Source organism: Malus sylvestris, chromosome 16 (assembly GCF_916048215.2).
Source record: "Malus sylvestris chromosome 16, drMalSylv7.2, whole genome shotgun sequence".
NCBI lineage: Eukaryota > Viridiplantae > Streptophyta > Magnoliopsida > Rosales > Rosaceae > Malus > Malus sylvestris.
The window spans coordinates 19,964,092-19,982,766 of record NC_062275.1 but is presented as its reverse complement, the minus strand read 5'-3'; the positions used below and the strand labels follow the sequence as shown (position 1 = coordinate 19,982,766).

General features: G+C 40.5%; 1 protein-coding gene and 1 pseudogene across 1 annotated transcript; one reads left to right on the top strand and one right to left on the bottom strand.

The window, feature by feature from the left end:
* Positions 1-1,127: 1,127 nt before the first annotated feature.
* Positions 1,128-2,227, bottom strand: LOC126609192 (uncharacterized). Its single transcript, XM_050277174.1, has 2 exons — positions 1,637-2,227; positions 1,128-1,375 (listed from the first exon to the last, which is right to left on the bottom strand). The coding sequence occupies exons 1-2, from the start codon at positions 2,205-2,207 to the stop codon at positions 1,128-1,130; spliced, it is 819 nt and encodes a 272-aa protein (XP_050133131.1). The 5' UTR covers positions 2,208-2,227.
* Positions 2,228-3,033: 806 nt separating this feature from the next.
* Positions 3,034-13,603, top strand: LOC126607816 (electron transfer flavoprotein subunit beta, mitochondrial-like; annotated as a pseudogene).
* The last annotated feature ends 5,072 nt before the right edge of the window (positions 13,604-18,675 follow it).

The following is an 18,675-nucleotide window of genomic DNA, read 5'->3' as shown; positions in this document are numbered from 1 at the left end:
GGCAGCGGGCGAGACGGTGGTGGTGTTTGTGATCGGTGGAAGACTATCAACAAAGCATGCACTTTATGGAAGGGAAGCTTAGAGAGAGCCATGGTTGGCATGCCTAGTGGAAGGAGCGCCATAGAAATTATGAGTTTTTTTCTTGATATTTTATTTGTCATGTACATAATATTATTTTGCAACTAATTATTTTTATGTATTTTTTGCATAGGGTGACAAAGCAATGGAAATTTACAAGACAAGAGTAACACCAAAAAATCAAGTTTTTAAGTTGCAACATGCTTGGGACGTCCTCAAGGATTGTCCAAGGTGGGCAACCGATGCAGACCAACAATGGGAAAGATGATTTCAACGTGAAGCCGCACCGAGAAATGAAGGTGGCGATGAAGGTGTCGATGAAATGACCCCATCTCCTTCTTTAGCAAGGCCCCCGGGAAGAGATAAGCAAAAGGAAGCAAAGAGAAAAGGGAAGTCCCAAGATTTGACGAGTGGAGACTTTGCTACCGGAATTGCAAAATTGCACGAAACTCATAGCGCTCGCCAAGAAGAAGCGGCCCGATTGGGTTTGCAAATGAAGGAAATCTCGGATAGGGAGGAAAATAGGTTTGAAATTGAATTCATGATGAAGGACCTTAGCAAATACACTCCAGAGAGGAAGAAGTTCTTACGTAATAAGCAAAAGGAAATTATGCGAAAGTCTGCCTCAAGGAGTATGTTTCAAGATGATGAATCCTCTGAACCCTAAATCCCAACATTTCAACGAAGTCCATCACCAAGTGAAGATGGTGGATATGATTGTTAAGTTTATGTAGTGTATGAATTATGTGCTTTATTAATTAAGTTTATTAATTGTCGTTTGTATTAAGTTTATGTTGTTTATTATGTTGTCGTTTGTATTAAGTTTATGTTGTTTATTATGTGGTTTATGTACTTTATTAAATTTATGTCTTATTATTATTGTTTCTATTTAATCTAGATGTTTTCAATAATTATTGTACTTATTATTGTACTTATTATTTCAACCTCCATTCAATAATTCAACCTCCATTCAATAAATTATCCAATGTAGTCGACAAATAACAACATAGTACACTTAAAATTATTACATAAATGCTCAACCAACATCATCAACGTTCACCTTCTCGACGCCACACATGCTCAACCAAATCCTTGCGGAGTGTGTCATGAATTTGAAGAGCTTGAATTCTATTTAAACGTCTCATATACTCACCCAAGGTGATCCTATCATGTCGGGTCTCATATGTGGTTGGAGCGAGATATTCAACATCTCTTGCAATAGCTCTCGCATGTGTTAGTTGGTCATCATTCACATCTTCGTCTGAATCTTCTTCAAATTCGATGTACTCATCTTCCACTATCATATTGTGCAAAATTATGCACGTCATCATGATTGAATGGAGGTCTTCGGGTTGCCAAAATCGTGCAGGCCCTCTAACAATGGCCCATCGAGCTTGTAAGATCCCGAATGCTCTCTCCACATCATTCCTGTAAGACTCTTGCCTCTGCGAAAATAATTTCTTCTTTGCATTATCGGGATGAGAAAAACTTTTGACAAAGGTAGACCAACTAGGATAAATACCATTAGTTAGGTAGTAACCTAGCTCATACATATTACCATTTACCTTGTATCGAAATTCTGGTGCCCATCCATTTACAACCTCATCGAACAGAGGAGAAGACCAAAGAACGTTGATATCGTTGTTTGATCCGGGAGAGCCGAAGAATGCATGCCAAATCCATGTGTCGTAAGATGCCACAGCCTCCAGCATGATGGTTGGCTTGTTATGACGGCCCTTGAATTGGCCAGCCCAACTAGTAGGACAATTCTTCAACTCCCAATGCATACAATCGAGACTTCCTATCATGCCCGGGAAGCCTCTTTTGTCTGCCTTGCGTAGAAGCCTTTTCAAGTCTTCACGAGTTGGCTTGCGGAGGTATGTGGCTCCATATATGGCTTGAATTGCTTGACAGAAGCGCTTCAGGTTCTCAATAGCAGTACTCTCCGCAAGTCGGCAATATTCGTCAGTTGAGTCAGTAGAGCACCCATTAGCTAGCATTCGAAATGCAGATGTGAGCTTTTGATGAGGTGATAGACTTTGTCGGCCTACGACATCTATCTTCCTTGCAAAGTAGTGGTCATGATTGACAACTGCGTTCAAGATGCCTTCAAAAAGCTCTCTCCTCATCCGAAACCGCCTCCGAAAATCATGAGCAGGAAATCTCAGCCGCTCAATGAAATAATCTTTCATCATTTGGTCATGATACTCTTTTCTATCATGCTGCACGAATGAACGTCCCGTGATAGAACCACGATGGCTAGATTCGCCATGGTGCTCATATTGCATAAACGAGTTTACAAGTTCAGCTTCGACGTTGATCAGTTCTAAATCCTCAATGTCAAGCCTTGCTTGGTATTGTGCCATCTCCATTGCCCTGCTACGCCTGCTTCTATCACCCATTGATGAGATATTGAGAATTTTTAGGAAACAAAAACTCTTTGAAAGTTGAAAGATTGGTGAATATAGAGGATGATTGAAGGTTGAAAGATTGTGTGATCAACTAATATTGGACCTGTGTTTATATAGAGGATGATTGATGAACGGTTGGTGAAAGTTGAAAAATTTGTGTTGAACGGTTGGTGAAAGTTGAAAGTTTGGTGTTGAAAGTTGAAAGTTTGGTGTTGAACGGTTGGTGAAAGTTTAAAGGTTGGTGAAAGTAGCTTGCTTTGTGAAAAATTTAATGATTTTTCAATATTTATCGGAATTTAAATTTTTTTGGATTAAAATGTTCATAAAATTAATTTACAATAATCTACATATTTATTTTTAAAAAAAAATTGATTTAAGAAAAAAATTAGCCTAAGTTCATTTTTTAATAATTTCGGGCTACAATTTTAGGCCAGAAAAGTTGGAGCAGAAAAGATGTTTCTAGGCTAAAAAGCCAAATTTTCCAGGCTAAAAAATTTGGCTTTTAGCCCAAAGTTGGAGATGGTGAAAGTCGCGGCAGCATTTATCTACTAGTAGCAGCCGCTAGGCTGCTAGCCAGCAATGCCGTTTCCATTTCTCTCTCCTCCTCCCCACTATTCTCTCACCGGATTATTATCCAATCCCAATCGCCATTACCATCTCAGTCCCACTCCCACCGGATACCATGAAGATGATGGTGGCATTAAAGCGCGTCGACGACTACGCCGTCAAAATCCGAGTCAAACCAGACAAGGCCAGCCAAGCCATTCCAAATCCAGTTCTTGTTTCGTTTCAGAATCATGTAATTCTAATCCAACAGTTTCAATACTTCCATTCCACAGAGCAGCGTGGAGACCCATAACGTGAAGATGTCGATGAACCCCTTCTGCGAGATTGCTTTGGAAGAGGCCCTCCGGATTAAAGAATCCGGGGCGGCGTCGGAGGTGGTGGCCCTCTCCATGGGACTAAAACAGTGCGTAGGTACGCTCAGGACATGACTGGCTATGGGCGCCGATAGGGGGATTCATGTGGAGATTGATGGCCCTCTCTACCCCTTATCCGTTGCTAAGCTTCTGAGAGCTCTCGTGGAGGTTGAGAAGCCTGGGCTTCTTATCCTGGGCAAACAGGTTACATGTAAATTTCTTTTAGTTTTTAATGAGTTTAAAGATTTGGGTTTTGTGTGGGAGAACGTCGTGCTCCTTTGCATCAAAGTTCGAATCCCCATTCCCGTAGTCGAGATTAGATTAATTAGAATATCGCTTGAAAAATTAAAAGAGATATTGGGTTTTGTGGCTTTACATTGTTGGTATTGGTTTGAAGACGTGAAAATTTGATCTTTTATGCATAATTGAATGCTTGTGTAGGCTATCGATGATGATTGCAATCAAACGGGGAAAATGGTGGCAGGGCTGCTGAACTGGCCTCAGGGGACGTTTGCTTCAAAGGTTAGTTTTTTATCTCTTCATTCATTCAGCTAGAGAAGAAATGTACTTGCTTTGATTTTGTTTACTTTGGTTTCATGCTTCCTTGATTTTCTTTTGTTTGACATAATTAAACGTTTGAGGAATATATTAAGGTTTCAAATGTAGGTGAATATGAGACAAATTTTGAACTGCAGATGTTGTTTTGGGGGCTTTTAATCGATTAATAAAAAATTTAATCTGTTTAGACTCTGAGTTAATAGTTGGTTGATATGAGTTTGTTGATGCTACATATTATCGGTTTCTAATTTGCCTTTTGTTCTCAAGGGTGAGCAAAGGTTTTGCTTTGCAATCCATTAAATTGTAGTTGGTGAGAAGCTCCACCCCATTTCTTAGTTTCATAGTTTAGTATCATGCAGCAGAGAGACTTCTAAAGAAGTTAATACCCTCGAAAGTTTGAGGTTACGGAGGTGTTGGTCTCTCTATGCTTTCCAAATACATATGTTCTATAGATATCCCAATTGACCAGGCTATGTATGGCTTCTGAGGGTCCTTATCGCATAGGCAATAACAAGTGGAAAAAATGGATATTCTGTTTTGCAAAACGTTTTTGCTTTGGTCAAGGTGAGTGTTAAAAGCATAGCAGGAGTGCCACAAGGCCAAATTGCGGATGAAAGGTTCTAATAGTGAAACAAGATTGTAAAGAACATTAATTAAGGTGGCAAGAGTATAGTTAGAGGCATATATATTGATGTTGTCACATGTCATTCATCTTGAGTCTTGACAATCTGAGGATGTAGTTTCTGTCACTCAATATGCTTATTTCAAATTTCTTTCCTTCTAGGCTAGTCTTTGATTAAATTCACTACGGTTGACGACATATTGGATCAGAGACTCTTGGTGTTTGAAGTACTGGGTGATGGGGGATCTGTTTTTACTAAAATCTATTTCTTCTATCTTTCATCTTTAAATCCCTGGTATTCCTAAATTGCATTTCTTTTCTTAAGGAATAAAGGCTTATTTTTTCTTTCTCTTTACTCTATCTTAAAGATATTATTCTTTTAGCCCAAACAAAGTTATCCTCCTTCTGTTGTATACAAGAGATTGTTCTTCTTATAATTTCGTATTCCTGAGAATGTTTGTCCATTTAAAGTCTATGCATGTGTACTATTGTACATGCTTTGTAAAAATCTCTGTGTTTGTCACTGTTACTTATTTGCATGTGTTAAACTGTCTCTTCGACTTCACATTTAGTTTAGCGAAAAATGAGATGTATTGATAGTATTTTGTTCTATTCTGATTTTCATACATTATGAATTTATTCCTTTGACTAAATGTTTCCCGTAGGTTGTGCTGGATAAGGAGAAGCAGGTAGTGACAGTGGACCGAGAGGTGGATGGTGGTCTCGAGACTCTTATGTCTAGATTTTCCAGCAGTGATCACGTAAGTTTAAGATCTTCTTGCATATTCCTGTGTGGACACCTAGGACTTTTAGATGCATCTCTTTTTGCCTTCACTTGAATTTTGCTATATGTTTAGGGAATGGGAACATAAATTTATTTACTTTGATAGGACCAATTATCGTAGAATCCGGAAGGAAGAAGTGGGTGTAGCTTTGAAGAAGATGAAGCATAGAAAAGCAGTAGGCCCAGACGATATACCAATCGAAGTGTGGAAAGTTTTGGGAGAGACAGGTATAACATGGCTCACTGACCTTTTCAATAGGATTTTGAAAACGAAGAAGATGCCGAATGAGTGGCGAATGAGCACTTTGGTGCCTATCTACAAGAATAAGGGCGATGTACAAAATTGCATGAACTATAGGGGAATTAAGCTAATGAGTCATACAATGAAGCTCTGGGAGAGAGTCATTGAGCATAGATTGAGGCAAGAGACACGGGTTTCTGACAACCAATTCGGGTTCATGCCAGGGCGCTCAACCATGGAGGCAATCTATCTCTTACGAAGATTGATGGAAAGATATAGAGATGGGAAAAAGGATTTACACATGGTCTTTATAGATTTGGAAAAAGCGTATGATAGGGTCCCAAGAGACATTCTTTGGAGGATTTTAGAGAAGAAAGGAGTACGAGTAGCATATATCCAAGCTATACAGGATATGTATGAAGGAGCAAAGACTGCCGTAAGAACTCATGAAGGACAAACCGAAAGCTTTCCCATAACTGTAGGATTACATCAAGGCTCATCCTTAAGTCCTTACCTTTTTGCGTTGGTAATGGATGAGTTAACAGGACATATTCAATGTGATATTCCTTGGTGTATGCTTTTCGCAGACGATATAGTGTTGATAGATGAAACTCAGGAAGGGGTAAATGCAAAGCTTAACCTTTGGAGAGAAGTGTTGGAATCTAAAGGTCTTCGCCTAAGCCGATCAAAGACAGAATATATGGAGTGCAAGTTCAGTGCAAATGGAGGCCAAAACGAGTTAGGGGTGAGGATCGGAGATCAAGAAATACCAAAGAGCGACCGTTTTCGTTACCTATGATCTATCTTGCAAAAGAACGGAGAATTAGATGGAGATCTCAACCATAGAATACAAGCTGGATGGATGAAGTGGAAGAGTGCATCCGGCGTGTTGTGTGACCGTCGTATGCCACTGAAGCCCAAGGGAAAATTTTATAGGACGGCAATAAGGCCGGCGATGCTGTATGGCACAGAATGTTGGGCGGTGAAGCATCAACACGTACACAAAATGGGTGTAGTGGAGATGAGGATGCTTCGTTGGATGTGTGGGCACACGAGAAAGGATAAGATTAGGAATGAGGATATCCGGGGTAAAGTAGGAGTAGCCGAAATTGAAGGAAAGATGAGAGAAAATCGGTTACGGTGGTTTGGACATGTGCAAAGAAGGCCTACTGACGCTCCGATTAGAAGATGCGACTATGGGACAGAGGTTCAGGGCCGAAGGGGCAGAGGAAGACCTAGGAAAACTTTGGAAGAGACCCTAAGAAAAGACTTAGAGTACTTGGATCTAACGGAGGACATGACACAGGACAGAACACAATGGCGTTCTAAGATTCATATAGCCGATCCCACTCAGTGACTTGGATTTTCCAAGTCTCCAACCGAGAAGTTTTCCTCACTCGGGAAATTAAAGGAACACTACCTCAACCTATATGCTCCACTCACAAAGCTTCAACATACAAGCTTCAACAAAAGAAAATTCAAAGAACTTAGCGAAGAAGGCTTTGGTGTATTTAACACAATACGTTGAAATGAAGAAAAGTTTATTTATTGATATCCCCGATAAGTTACAAATATGTATATATACTTGAGTCAAAATAAACAAACAAGAGGGAGCCTTCACAAAGGTTGCTTAGGAGAAGTCTCAGCAGTCGGTAGAGCCCCAGAAAGAGAAGGCACCGGAGGGGGATCATTCGGAGCCTCAGTACTGGACAAAACCCTAGAAGGAGGAGGCATCAGAGATTGATCATTTGGAGCTTCATTACGCGGTACAGCCCCAAAAGACGAAGGCAATAAATGCCTTTGGAACAAACCCACAAATCTCTGATGATCAAGTAAAACCTGACCATCAGATTCCTTCATCTGGTCAAGCTTCCTCTTCATGTTTGTAGCATAGTCATGTGCGAGCCGGTGCAACTGTTTATTCTCATGCTTGAGCCCTCTAATCTCCTGTTTGAGACTCATCACTTCAGCCGCCAATGATTCAACTTGGCGGGTTCGAGCAAATAGGCGTTGGGCCATATTAGACACAGAACCTGCACACTGAACACTGAGAGCCAGAGAATCCTTAACAGACAACTCATCAGACCGTTTGGAAAGTAGTCTGTTATCTTTGGGAGTGAGAAGGTTCCTGGCCACTACCGCAGCGGTCATATCATTCTTCATCACGGAATCCCCAACGGTAAGAGGACCAGTAGGGGAGACGAAAGATGGGCGCCATATGTTGTCTGGAGAAGGCGGGGCTGCCTCTTCAACAAGGTTCAAGTCAAAACGACGGTCGGAGGGGCCAGACATTTTCAAAGGTGTTGAAGAGAGAAGAGGTCGGACAAATCAAGATCTTAGAAGTGCAAGAATGGAGCTTCTACTGGTGGATATTCAAGTGTGCTTTGGAACTTAATGTCAGCCCCTATAAAAATCTGCACTCGACGAAGCTTCAGAAATCGAAGAGGCGTTTGCTTTCTCAAAAGCTGGGCTGCTCAGAGACCACGAGGGTCGATCTCAGAAATCGAAGAGGTGTTTGCTTTCTCAAAAGCTGGGCTGCTCAAAGACCACAAAGGCCGATCTCAGAAATTGAAGAGGCTTGCTTTCTCAAAAGCTGGGCTGCTCAGAGACCACGAGGGCCGATTTCAGAAATCGAAGAGGCACCTACTTTTCCAGCCTTGTCAGCACCTGTCACACGCACTCAGCTTTGCGGAAATTATGGGCATTCTGTCGAAGATTTCTGGCGAAGTAGAAAGCACATGAATCGTACTGTTCAATCACCCACTTCCCACACGAAACAGTAGCTCATGGGTACCACAGATAACTTTGCCAAAGTTCTCTGACAAAGTTGAGACACGTGAAGCTTGCAGCTCCCACTACATCGCTCTGACCAAGAAGGGTAAAAGAATTGCAAAGAAACAACACTAACAAAGTTTAGACACATAAATTTTGAAGGTCTAGCTACCATATTATTACCCACAAGGGTAAATGAACAGTACCACTGCTGGATAATTGGAAAGTCCCGGTGTGTCAACCTCTGTGCTTCGTGGCAAGGTAGACTAGCAAACATGCCCAACCTTTACTCACATTCGAGAAAACACTCCTAACAAGATTGCTTGCTCCAAAATCGAAGAGGCACCGCCCTCCGAATCTCGAGAGCCAGACTCCCAACATGATTACTTTCTCAAAAATCGAAGAGAGGGTAAAGGAACAGTACCACTGCTGGATAATTGGAAAGTCCCTGTGTGTCAACCTTTGTGCTTCGTGGCAAGGTAGACTAGCAAACATGCCCAACCTTTACTCACATTCGAGAAAACACTCCCAACAAGATTGCTTGCTCCAAAATCGAAGAGGCACCGCCCTCCGAATCTCGAGAGCCAGACTCCCAACATGATTACTTTCTCAAAAATCGAAGAGACACCGCTCTCCGAATCTCGAGAGCCAGACCCCCAGCAGGATTGCTTTCTCAAAAATCGAAGAGGCATCGTTCTCCGAATCTCGAGAGCCAGACCCCCGACAGGTCTGTAATCTTCACACGCAACATCAGCTTTCCAGATACCACAAACCACTTTTTCAAAGTGCTCTGATAGAGTTAAAACATGTGAAGCTGGCAGCTCCCACTACCGTGGCTATAACCAAGCAGGGTAAAGGAATAGCATTATTACTTGATGTTAGGGAGACTCCTATATATGTCGACTTCCATCCCTAACGGACAGGCAGACCTGCAAAAATGCTCAACCCTTTCTCTTATCTGAGAGGGCACTCCCAACAAAGCCTTTCGAAATATTCAGCTTTCTTTCCCCCCGATAATACCTCTGTAAACAAGCTATACTAGAGCAAGAATATCTCATATCATCAGGGTTAAAAGCAAGAGTATCCCATATCATGCTTTTTCCCTGTCTTTTCCTTTGGCCTTGTTCTTACCTGCAAGACAAGGAGAAAGAGAGCAATCAGTCAGCACTTGGAATCAAGCTTCCAGCCAGGAACTGACTGCCTGGAACCCCTTACCTGATTACTTACCTGGCATTGCTCTCGAGTACTCATCTTCAACATCTTATGCTTCCAGGGAAGATACCGCATCTGCCTGAGGAACAGATAGGGCAAGTGAGAAGGATACAAGGAAGCATGTGGAGACAAGCGTAACAGCACACGTGCCGATACATCCACTACTCTATCAAAAGCAAAAGTATCCCATATCAGCAGAGTCGAATGTACTCTAGATTTGATGGACTTGTTTTGACCCTCAAATTCTTCAGTCGGCCTTATACTCTGGAGGAAACCAGAAAACCCTCCAGCCCAGTTCAAGAATAAGCCTGTGGAAAGTTACTTCTTCAAAAGCAAAAGTATCCCATATCATCTCTCCTCATTTTTCTTCTCTTTATCCTTTATGCTGCCTGCAAGATAGGGAGAATGTGAACAATCAGCCGGAGCTCTGATTGCTTACCTTGTCTGTCACCTCTTTCAGCAGATCCCCCAGCTCGGCGACTTGGGGGACTCCTACTACATGGTTTGTATCTCGCTTGACCAAGCATGAAACTACAAGTAAGCTTCAAGTGAAATTGATACATTACCTTGTGCATCTCCACCAGTTACAGATACCACCCCTGGATGGAGGAAGAGTACTTCCAGAGAAGATGCCACATCTACCTATGAGACAGATAAGGCAAGTCAAGACGATACCACACTCCGGTACTTAGAAGTTTCGTGGCTACGAGATCATTCTCCCACAATATTTCCTAATGTCATTTGTACTAAATCATTCACTTGTACTCACTAAAGGAGAGCTTGAACATATGTACTTGTGTAAACCCTTCACAATTAATGAGAACTCCTCTATTCCGTGGACGTAGCCAATCTGGGTGAACCACGTACATCTTGTGTTTGCTTTCCTATCTCTATCCATTTATATACTTATCCACACTAATGACCGGAGCAATCTAGCGAGGATCACAAAAAGTGACCGTTTTCGCTACCTAGGATCTATCTTGCAAGAGAACGGAGAATTAGATGGAGATCTCAACCATAGAATACAAGCTGGATGGATGAAGTGTAAGAGTGCATCCGGCGTGTTGTGTGATCGTCGTAGGCCACTGAAGCTCAAGGGAAAATTTTATAGGACGGCAATAAGGCCAGCGATGTTGTATGGCACAAAATGTTGGGCGGTGAAGCATCAACGTACACAAAATGGGTGTAGCGGAGATGAGGATGCTTCGTGGGATGTATGGGCACACGAGAAAGGATAAGATTGGTAATTAGGATATCCGAGGTAAAGTAGGAGTAGCCAAAATTGAAGGAAATATGAGAGAAAATCGGTTCCGGTGGTTTGGACATGTGCAAAGAAGGCCTACTGACGCTCCGGTTCGAAAATGTGACTACGGGACAGAGGTTCGGGGCCGAAGGAGTAGAGGAAGACCTAGGAAAACTTTGGAAGAGACCCTAAGAAAAGACTTGAGTACTTGGATCTAACGGAGGACATGACACAAATGAGCGCAATGGCGTTCTAGGATTCATAAAGCCGACCCCACTTAGTGGGAAAAGGCTTTGTTGTTGTTGTTGTTGTTGTTGTTGTTGATAGGACCAATTAAGTAATTGAAACAGCTTTCAAACTTCATTAACCCAACTTATTTACTTGATTAAAAAAACTTCTAAATTATTTTCTGAATTGAGGAGTAGTTCAATTTGAAGTTAGCGTTCGTGATTTCTATCATAAATAAATGACCATATCGTTTTTTTTCTTTGTATTTAACCGGAGAAACAGTTGCCACTTCCACAGCGTTATAAATTTCAGCAATCATGTCTTTCCATATCTAAGTAGTCCTATTTTCTCAATTATCCTTTAGAAGTTAACAGTTAACAAGCATCCACTTTTCTGTGTGTGGTTGTTCTATGCTGAAATTGAAATTGGAATTGGAATAATGCCTAAGTATGAAGAGATAGTCATGCTTCATATCTCCAGTCTCTGTTCTTCCGGCCCCCCCCCCCAAAAAAAAAAAAAAAACTCTTTACACAAATTGAAAACTATTTAGACCAGTTAGCTTTTCAAAATAATATAATCTTTACACAAGTTAGATCAAACAGCTTCAATGGGTAAGATTATATATTTTATATTTTATATGTGCAATTCTGTTTCATTCAAATTATCGCAATAAAGTTTATTGGGAAGATATGAAAGACAGGTTTTAGAGCTGTCAGTATCCCTGATTATCGAAAACCGGAAAGAAACTAAAAAGATGAAAGGTCCTTTTGTTGAACTGTGCAATGTCTCCTTTTCACCTCAAACTTTCCTTAGTCTGCCCCTTTAGGGCCTTCATAAATTCAATTCTACGTCCCCTTTGTTGTGGAGTAATTTTTCAAGGAGCTGGGAACTCTACATAAGCATTGATAGCTGCTGGTGGGAGAGTTCTCTATCCTCGCCCATATGCCAGAGTAGTTGAACCACCCTTGTGCCATTCTCAAACCATTTAGCTAGGGGCGTCACAGCTGCACCGTGTTCACACAGTGGATTATTTGGAGGGAGAAATATGATCAAATTGATAGAGATGAACGGTTCAGACATAGATTAGTTTTCCCCATAACTTTGTTTAGTCATGACATTTCCACTCGTGTAGATACCAGAATGCAGTTTATTTACTTATTTATTTGTTCTGGTTACGTCGTTGGCCTAAACGCAAAGTACTAGACACAAATTAACTTGGGTCTGGTAATGCCAATCCAATCATCATGAAGATTACCCACGCTACTGGTATAACCCAACTTAACTAATAAATCTGCGGCGAAAATTTCTTTTCAACGAACATCCGCCTATGGACAAATAATTGAACTCAGTGATGATACCAATCAAAGGATAATAGCTGAATCAACTCAATCAACAGCTTGAAATATCTCACTGGAACAGTTTGATCTAATGTTAGCCTTAAAACCCACCAGCCAACCACCATTGTAATCCTGGATTTGTCCCTCAGCACTTAGAACCATCGGGCCCTTACCTAGCCTAGGACAGTACACATTCAGCTTCAAGTAACCCTAAGGGAAGCGGCTTCCCAAGCCAATAAAGCTTGGGCACGTAAAGGTCTGCAAATAAGGACCTAGTTAACTTTGAACCAGTCCAAGGGTACAGTTGCCTGTTCTTTGGGAATTCGATAATTAAATGACATGGATCATATAAATTTAGTAGTGGTGGATCATATTGCGTCTTGAGAGATATGAATGAGTGTCAAAATGACAAAATTTTGATGATATTTTAAGTACACTTGTGACTTTTTGATGGAAATATATTTTGAAGGTTTCAACTTTATTATTTCATATTAGAATATTTGAGATATCAATTAGAGTAATGGACTGAAATCCAGCGAAAACATCAGCACATACATCACGATAGATGCTTGTCTAAACCTGATTTTCTGGTGGAAGATGTAGACTAACACTTATTTCTGTTACCGTCTTGCAGCACTGATTTGAGGCTAAACGACCTGAGGTATGCAACACTCCCAAGCATAATGAAAGAGAAATCGAAGGTCATAACGAAGTACACTCCACAGGATCTGAATGTGGAAATCAAATCCGATTTAGAACAGGTTCAAGTCGCTGAACCTCCCACGAGAAAAGCAGGGGTCCTCGTTTCTTCTGTGGACGAGCTGATTGACAAGCTTAAGAATGAAGCCCATGTCATTTAATTTTTCTGTCAGTACTTTGCTTCAAAGCTTTGCGCTGATCAAGCTACTGCTTCTGACTACTGGTAAGTGCCATTGTATGGGAATTCAAAGATTGACAAGTTTCAACTGCGATAGTGATCACCCGTTTAATAATTTATTTATTTATTTTTATAATTTTAATCCAAAGCTTAATAAGCTCTTAATCATCATACGACCTACCGAAAATGACCGCATTTGAGAGTATCTATACGTCTTTGCGGAGAATATGCTTTGGAATTATATTTATATGTTCTTCAGGTGAGTCACTGTTGATAAAGAAATTAAAGATTTGTAGTGATGCTTTGTGTTGCTATCTAAAGAGCTTTTGTCTTTTGAATGGATGATGAAAGAAAATTGTGGAAGACGTAAATTGCAGATTAACCAATCATTTGATAAATTGAATCGATATTTTACTAGGTTGTTCTTTGAGATGGGTTATTCTTGATCCATTGTGATCTTTAAGCACGTTATGTTTCGAGAATTGTTATTATCACTCCGAATAAATCGTCATTTATTCTCTGAAGTGCGATTTCTATATTTTGTTGTTACGAAAGACTGCATGGGGTGTGATTTTTGGAATGCTAATAATCGTTAATTTTGTTGTTTGATTCATGCTTGGTTAAAAATAATGATTTGACGTGAAGCTTGATGTTCAAGTAGTTGCGAACATTTCCTCTTACACTCGAGCTTGCAGTTCGAATTCCTTTTTCCCCGCTAGCTTCCTTTGCAAGGAAAACACCCGTTACTTTTTTTTTTTTTTTTTTTTTTTTTTTTAATTTGGAAGCGTTTTAGTAATAGCTGTTCATTTGATGTACACCATGATAAAATTATCTTTTGATGAAAAGATGTCACGCCTTACGAGTTCACTCATATATATATATATACATATATATATATATATATATACATATATATATATATATATATATATATATATGGGTAAATTACATAAAATTACTTCAACTATTGGGTCATTAATAGTTTCGTACCTTTTCTTTAAAAAATTTCAATGTTATACTTTATCTTCAAATTTGTTGCAATGTTATACCTTCTATCAGTTGTCTATCAATTCTTCTGTTAAATGCTGACGTGGCTTGAGGCGGGGCCCACTTTCTATTAAAAATTAATGAAATATTATTAAAATTATAATATACCATTAAAAAAAAAAGTACTAGATCCTGTCTTCCCTGACCCCTCTTTCCCTGTACCCATCTTTCCGTCTTCCCCAAACCCACTGCGCACTCATCCTCCACCTCCTCCTCCACACCCACACTCGCACCCATCCTCCACATCCTCCACCTCCTCCTTCAACTACCCCCTTCCCTCCGTCGATTTGCACCCGGATGCGTTGCACCCTAGCTGCATCAGCAGTACCGCGCGCACAAGAAGGTCTCCCTCAACTAGCTCAAGTCCAGCGCCGAGCGTGTTTTTATCTCCATTGACATCTACAACCAAGGATCTTTGTGCAGTTCTTCTTGTCCCTCCATTTCTGATCCTAGTTTTGTTATATTTGCTTCTTTATTTACAGATCTAACTTAGCGTTCAGTAATTTTACATGGGTGCGAGGGTGGGTGTTGAGGAGGAGGTGGAGGATGGGTGTGTGGTGGGTTTGGGGAAGATGGGAGGATGGGTACAGGGAAGGATAGGTGCGCGCGATGCTGTTGATGCAGCTGGGGTGCGATGCGTCCGGGTGCAGATCGACGGAGGGAAGGGGGTAGTCGGAGGAGGAGGTGGAGGATGTGGAGGATGGGTGCGAGGGTGGGTGCGGAGGAGGAGGTGGAGGATGGGTGCGCGGTGAGTTTGGGGAAGACGGGAGAATGGATGCAAGGAAGGGGGGTCGGGAAAGATGGGATCTGGGTTTTTTTTTTTAATGGTAAATTATAATTTTAATAATATTTTAATAGAAAGTGGGCCCTGCCTCAAGCCACATCAGCATTTAACAGAGGAATTGACAGACAATTGACTGAAGGTATGATATTGTGACAAATTCGAAGATAAGGTATGACATTGAAACTTTTTAAAGACGAGGTATGAAACTGTTAATGGCCAATAGTTGAGGTAGTTTTATGTAATTAACCCTATAAATATATATATAGCATTTTGTAAACTAAATTTTAGAATTTTTAGTAGCAGAATCAATTTTTAAAGGGGTCCTCATTTTCATATAAATAAAAAGACTGATTGTGGGTCTTATTTTATATTGAATTTTAAACGATTTGAATTGTTTATTTTAAGTTTGCATTCATAGATTTTCTAATAAAAAATTAATTTAATCCGAATCGTTGAAGCATTTATTTTGAACTTAATTAGATATCTCAAATACTTTTAATTTGACGAATATTTTGCAAGAATATCTTAAAATAAATGTTTTGATGTAGGCCTAATTAACTGAGCAATCTAAGGAATAGAGAGAGAGGGGGGCCGGCGGCAACAAGAGAGAAAGAGAGAGATTTAATTATGAGGAATGTCTTGTACCACTCCCTTATACCTTTATTTATAGTAGTATAAAGGGTAGAATCCTTACCCTTATAAGGTTACATCTCTTAAAAGGTAATCAACTCCTAATAGGTAACTACAAGATACTACTAGATATACTAGGATTTACACAATCACATTCCTAATCCGATAGGACTACAACACTCCCTCTTGAGTGTCTAAATACTTAAACAAAACGTCGCATCAGATCTTCAGAAGATGAGGTAGAACAGTTGATGAAGTCGTCGGCATAAAGGGTGAACGCGAGTCTTAAACACAAGTAAGTAAGTATGCATTGGTAGTAAAACTCACAAAACCTTGCTATGGTAAAACCCAAAGACTAAGGAGAAAAGTGAGAAGTATGCATAATGTCTAAAACAAACATCAAATAAGACGAAAGTAGTGAACTCAACAGAGTATGATCATCCCAGGATGGGTGCCTCGTTAAAACCTCGTTAGGTAGCAAAAACCCAGTTGGGAAAAATGCTCATAATCATAGGAAAAATAGTACATTAAGATCAAGTGAGTATGCTTCAGGATACTCCCCTTGATTCAGGATACAAATAAGACTACAAGCGATTCAATTAAGATAATTTACGCATACCGATTCCTTGGACGAGCTTCTGAAAAGTAGACTTGGGCAGTGACTTCGTGAAGAAGTCGGCCAAGTTGTCCTGGGAGCAGATTTTCTTGATTTCAATGTTCTAATGCTATTGTTGCTGGTGAGAGTAAAATAACTTCGACGCTATGTGCTTGGTGTTGTCTCCCTTGATGTATCCCTTTTTTTTTTTTTTTTTTGGATAACTAGATGTATCCCTTCTTTAACTGCTCGATACATGCCGCATTGTCTTCAAAGATCGTTGTAGGAAGGTCAACAATGGAAGTAAGACCACTAGTGCTTCGAATATGTTCATAACTGCTCTCATCCAAAAGCACTATCGCGACGCTTCATGCAGGGCGAGAATCTCAGCATGGTTCGAAGAAGTCGTAACTAGCGTTTACTTGGTAGACCTCCAAGATATAACAGTGTTTCAAACGGTAAAGACATAACCCGTTTGAGAACGTGCCCTATGTGGGTTAGATAGATAACAAGCATATGCGTAACCAACATGGCATGAATCAACCCGAGGATCGAGAGGGGTGGCGGCTCATCTCGAGAATTCGTGGGTATAGAACAAGCCCAAATCCGTCGTACCCTTAAGGTAGTGGAAAATGTCTTTAACACTATTCCAGTGTCTGCGTGTAGGCGCGTTGCTGTGTAACGACCAATCCCCAAATTTTACAATTTTATAAATTTAAAGCGTGAATTTACGAAAATGCCTTTCGAGGCAAAAACGTTGATACCTTGTCGTGTCACATAAGATCCGTTTTCTTGGCGTATCCTCATATTACTCATCGCTATGAACACGTGGGAGCAAACAGAATGTAATTTGGAGTTATAACGAAGAAGTTATTAACGAATGAAATCGAGGGCAAAATGGTCATTTGACCATAAATTTGGAAGGCTCCAAATTTTGTTGGAGCATCAATTTGGTGCCACGTGTGTGGCTATGATGGAAAGGAAAGAAGAGAAAAGAGAGAGATGGGTGGATGAGAGAAAAGCAAAAAAAGAGAAAGGAGGGGGGTGTTGTTGAATCAAGAAGGAGGAGAGGAGAAAGTGAACCAATCAGAAAGCAGAGAAAGAAGAGAAAGGAGATAGTTGTGGGAGAAGCCAATTGGGAGAAGCCAATTGGACCCCCCACCCGTTTCCATGTTGCGTCCCAGTCCTGGAGACGGTTTTCGATGGTTTTTTTCCGGTGATCCAAGGCTCGCCATCACCTACCCACGACTCCACGACCCTCCTTCTTCAAGTTCCACTCCAAACTCGACAGTTTTTTGTCTCAATTTTGTGGGGATAGCACCGACAACACTGTGGGGGAGATCGGCGGAAATCTGCCATTTTTGAAGGTGATTCCTTCAGCCACCACACCATTAGCCTTCTCTTGAGCCCAAGAACAAAGCCCAAACAAGTTTAGAGGCGGTGGAGTAACAGAGAAGACGAATCGAAGATCACCCATTTTTGGGTTTCTGATGGATCGAGGGTGATTTGAGGTGTTTCCTGGCCGAATTAGACTTTGGCCTAGGTATGAAAGTTATTCCTTTCATTAAGATCTTCATTCCTGTAAAATTTGAGAAGTTTTGGAGTTGTTGAATTTTCCGGCTAGTCGGGGCTGCCAGCCACTGCGTAGAGGGAACTCGAGGTCTCTCCTTAGGTTTCTCGATGTGCCGAATCCGAATCAGGTGTCTGTTTTCCCAAATTTGATCATTTTCATAGGGTTTTACTAAATGGTCTCTATGTGCATTTAGGTGCATTGGCGGAAGTGATCCTGTTCACGCAAGTTAAAGCAGCTCTCGGGCAATAAAATATCTATGAGTGGACCCTTCATAACTTATATATTTTTATAAAATATTAGCCTAGCATGCATTGCATATTTTATGAATGGAGCATGATTTATAATATGTTACAGATTTTCATACTTATGTTTTATTTAGATTGCTTTTACGGAATAATTATGATTTATCGGATTTATATATTACTAAAGGTTATGAATCATTGGGTTTTCGATTATGAAATTCTATGGTTTCACGTATATGTTTATTTTGGATTTATGATTATGGTTTATCATGGATTTATGAGACAAGGTTTGAGTTGTTGAGCTCCGATGTTTGATACAAGATTTTGAGATATGTTTTTGGTACTTACCTAGTGGGTTATCATACGACACATCCGCACACCACGTGTATAGATGTCTATGGCCATAGGACACAGTTGATGAGGAGGAGTGAGATATGATATATGATATACCCTCAGCTTCACTGCCAAAAGTAGTGTCAGATAGCTTCACTAGCCACGACCAGTGTCGGTGTGGATGTATG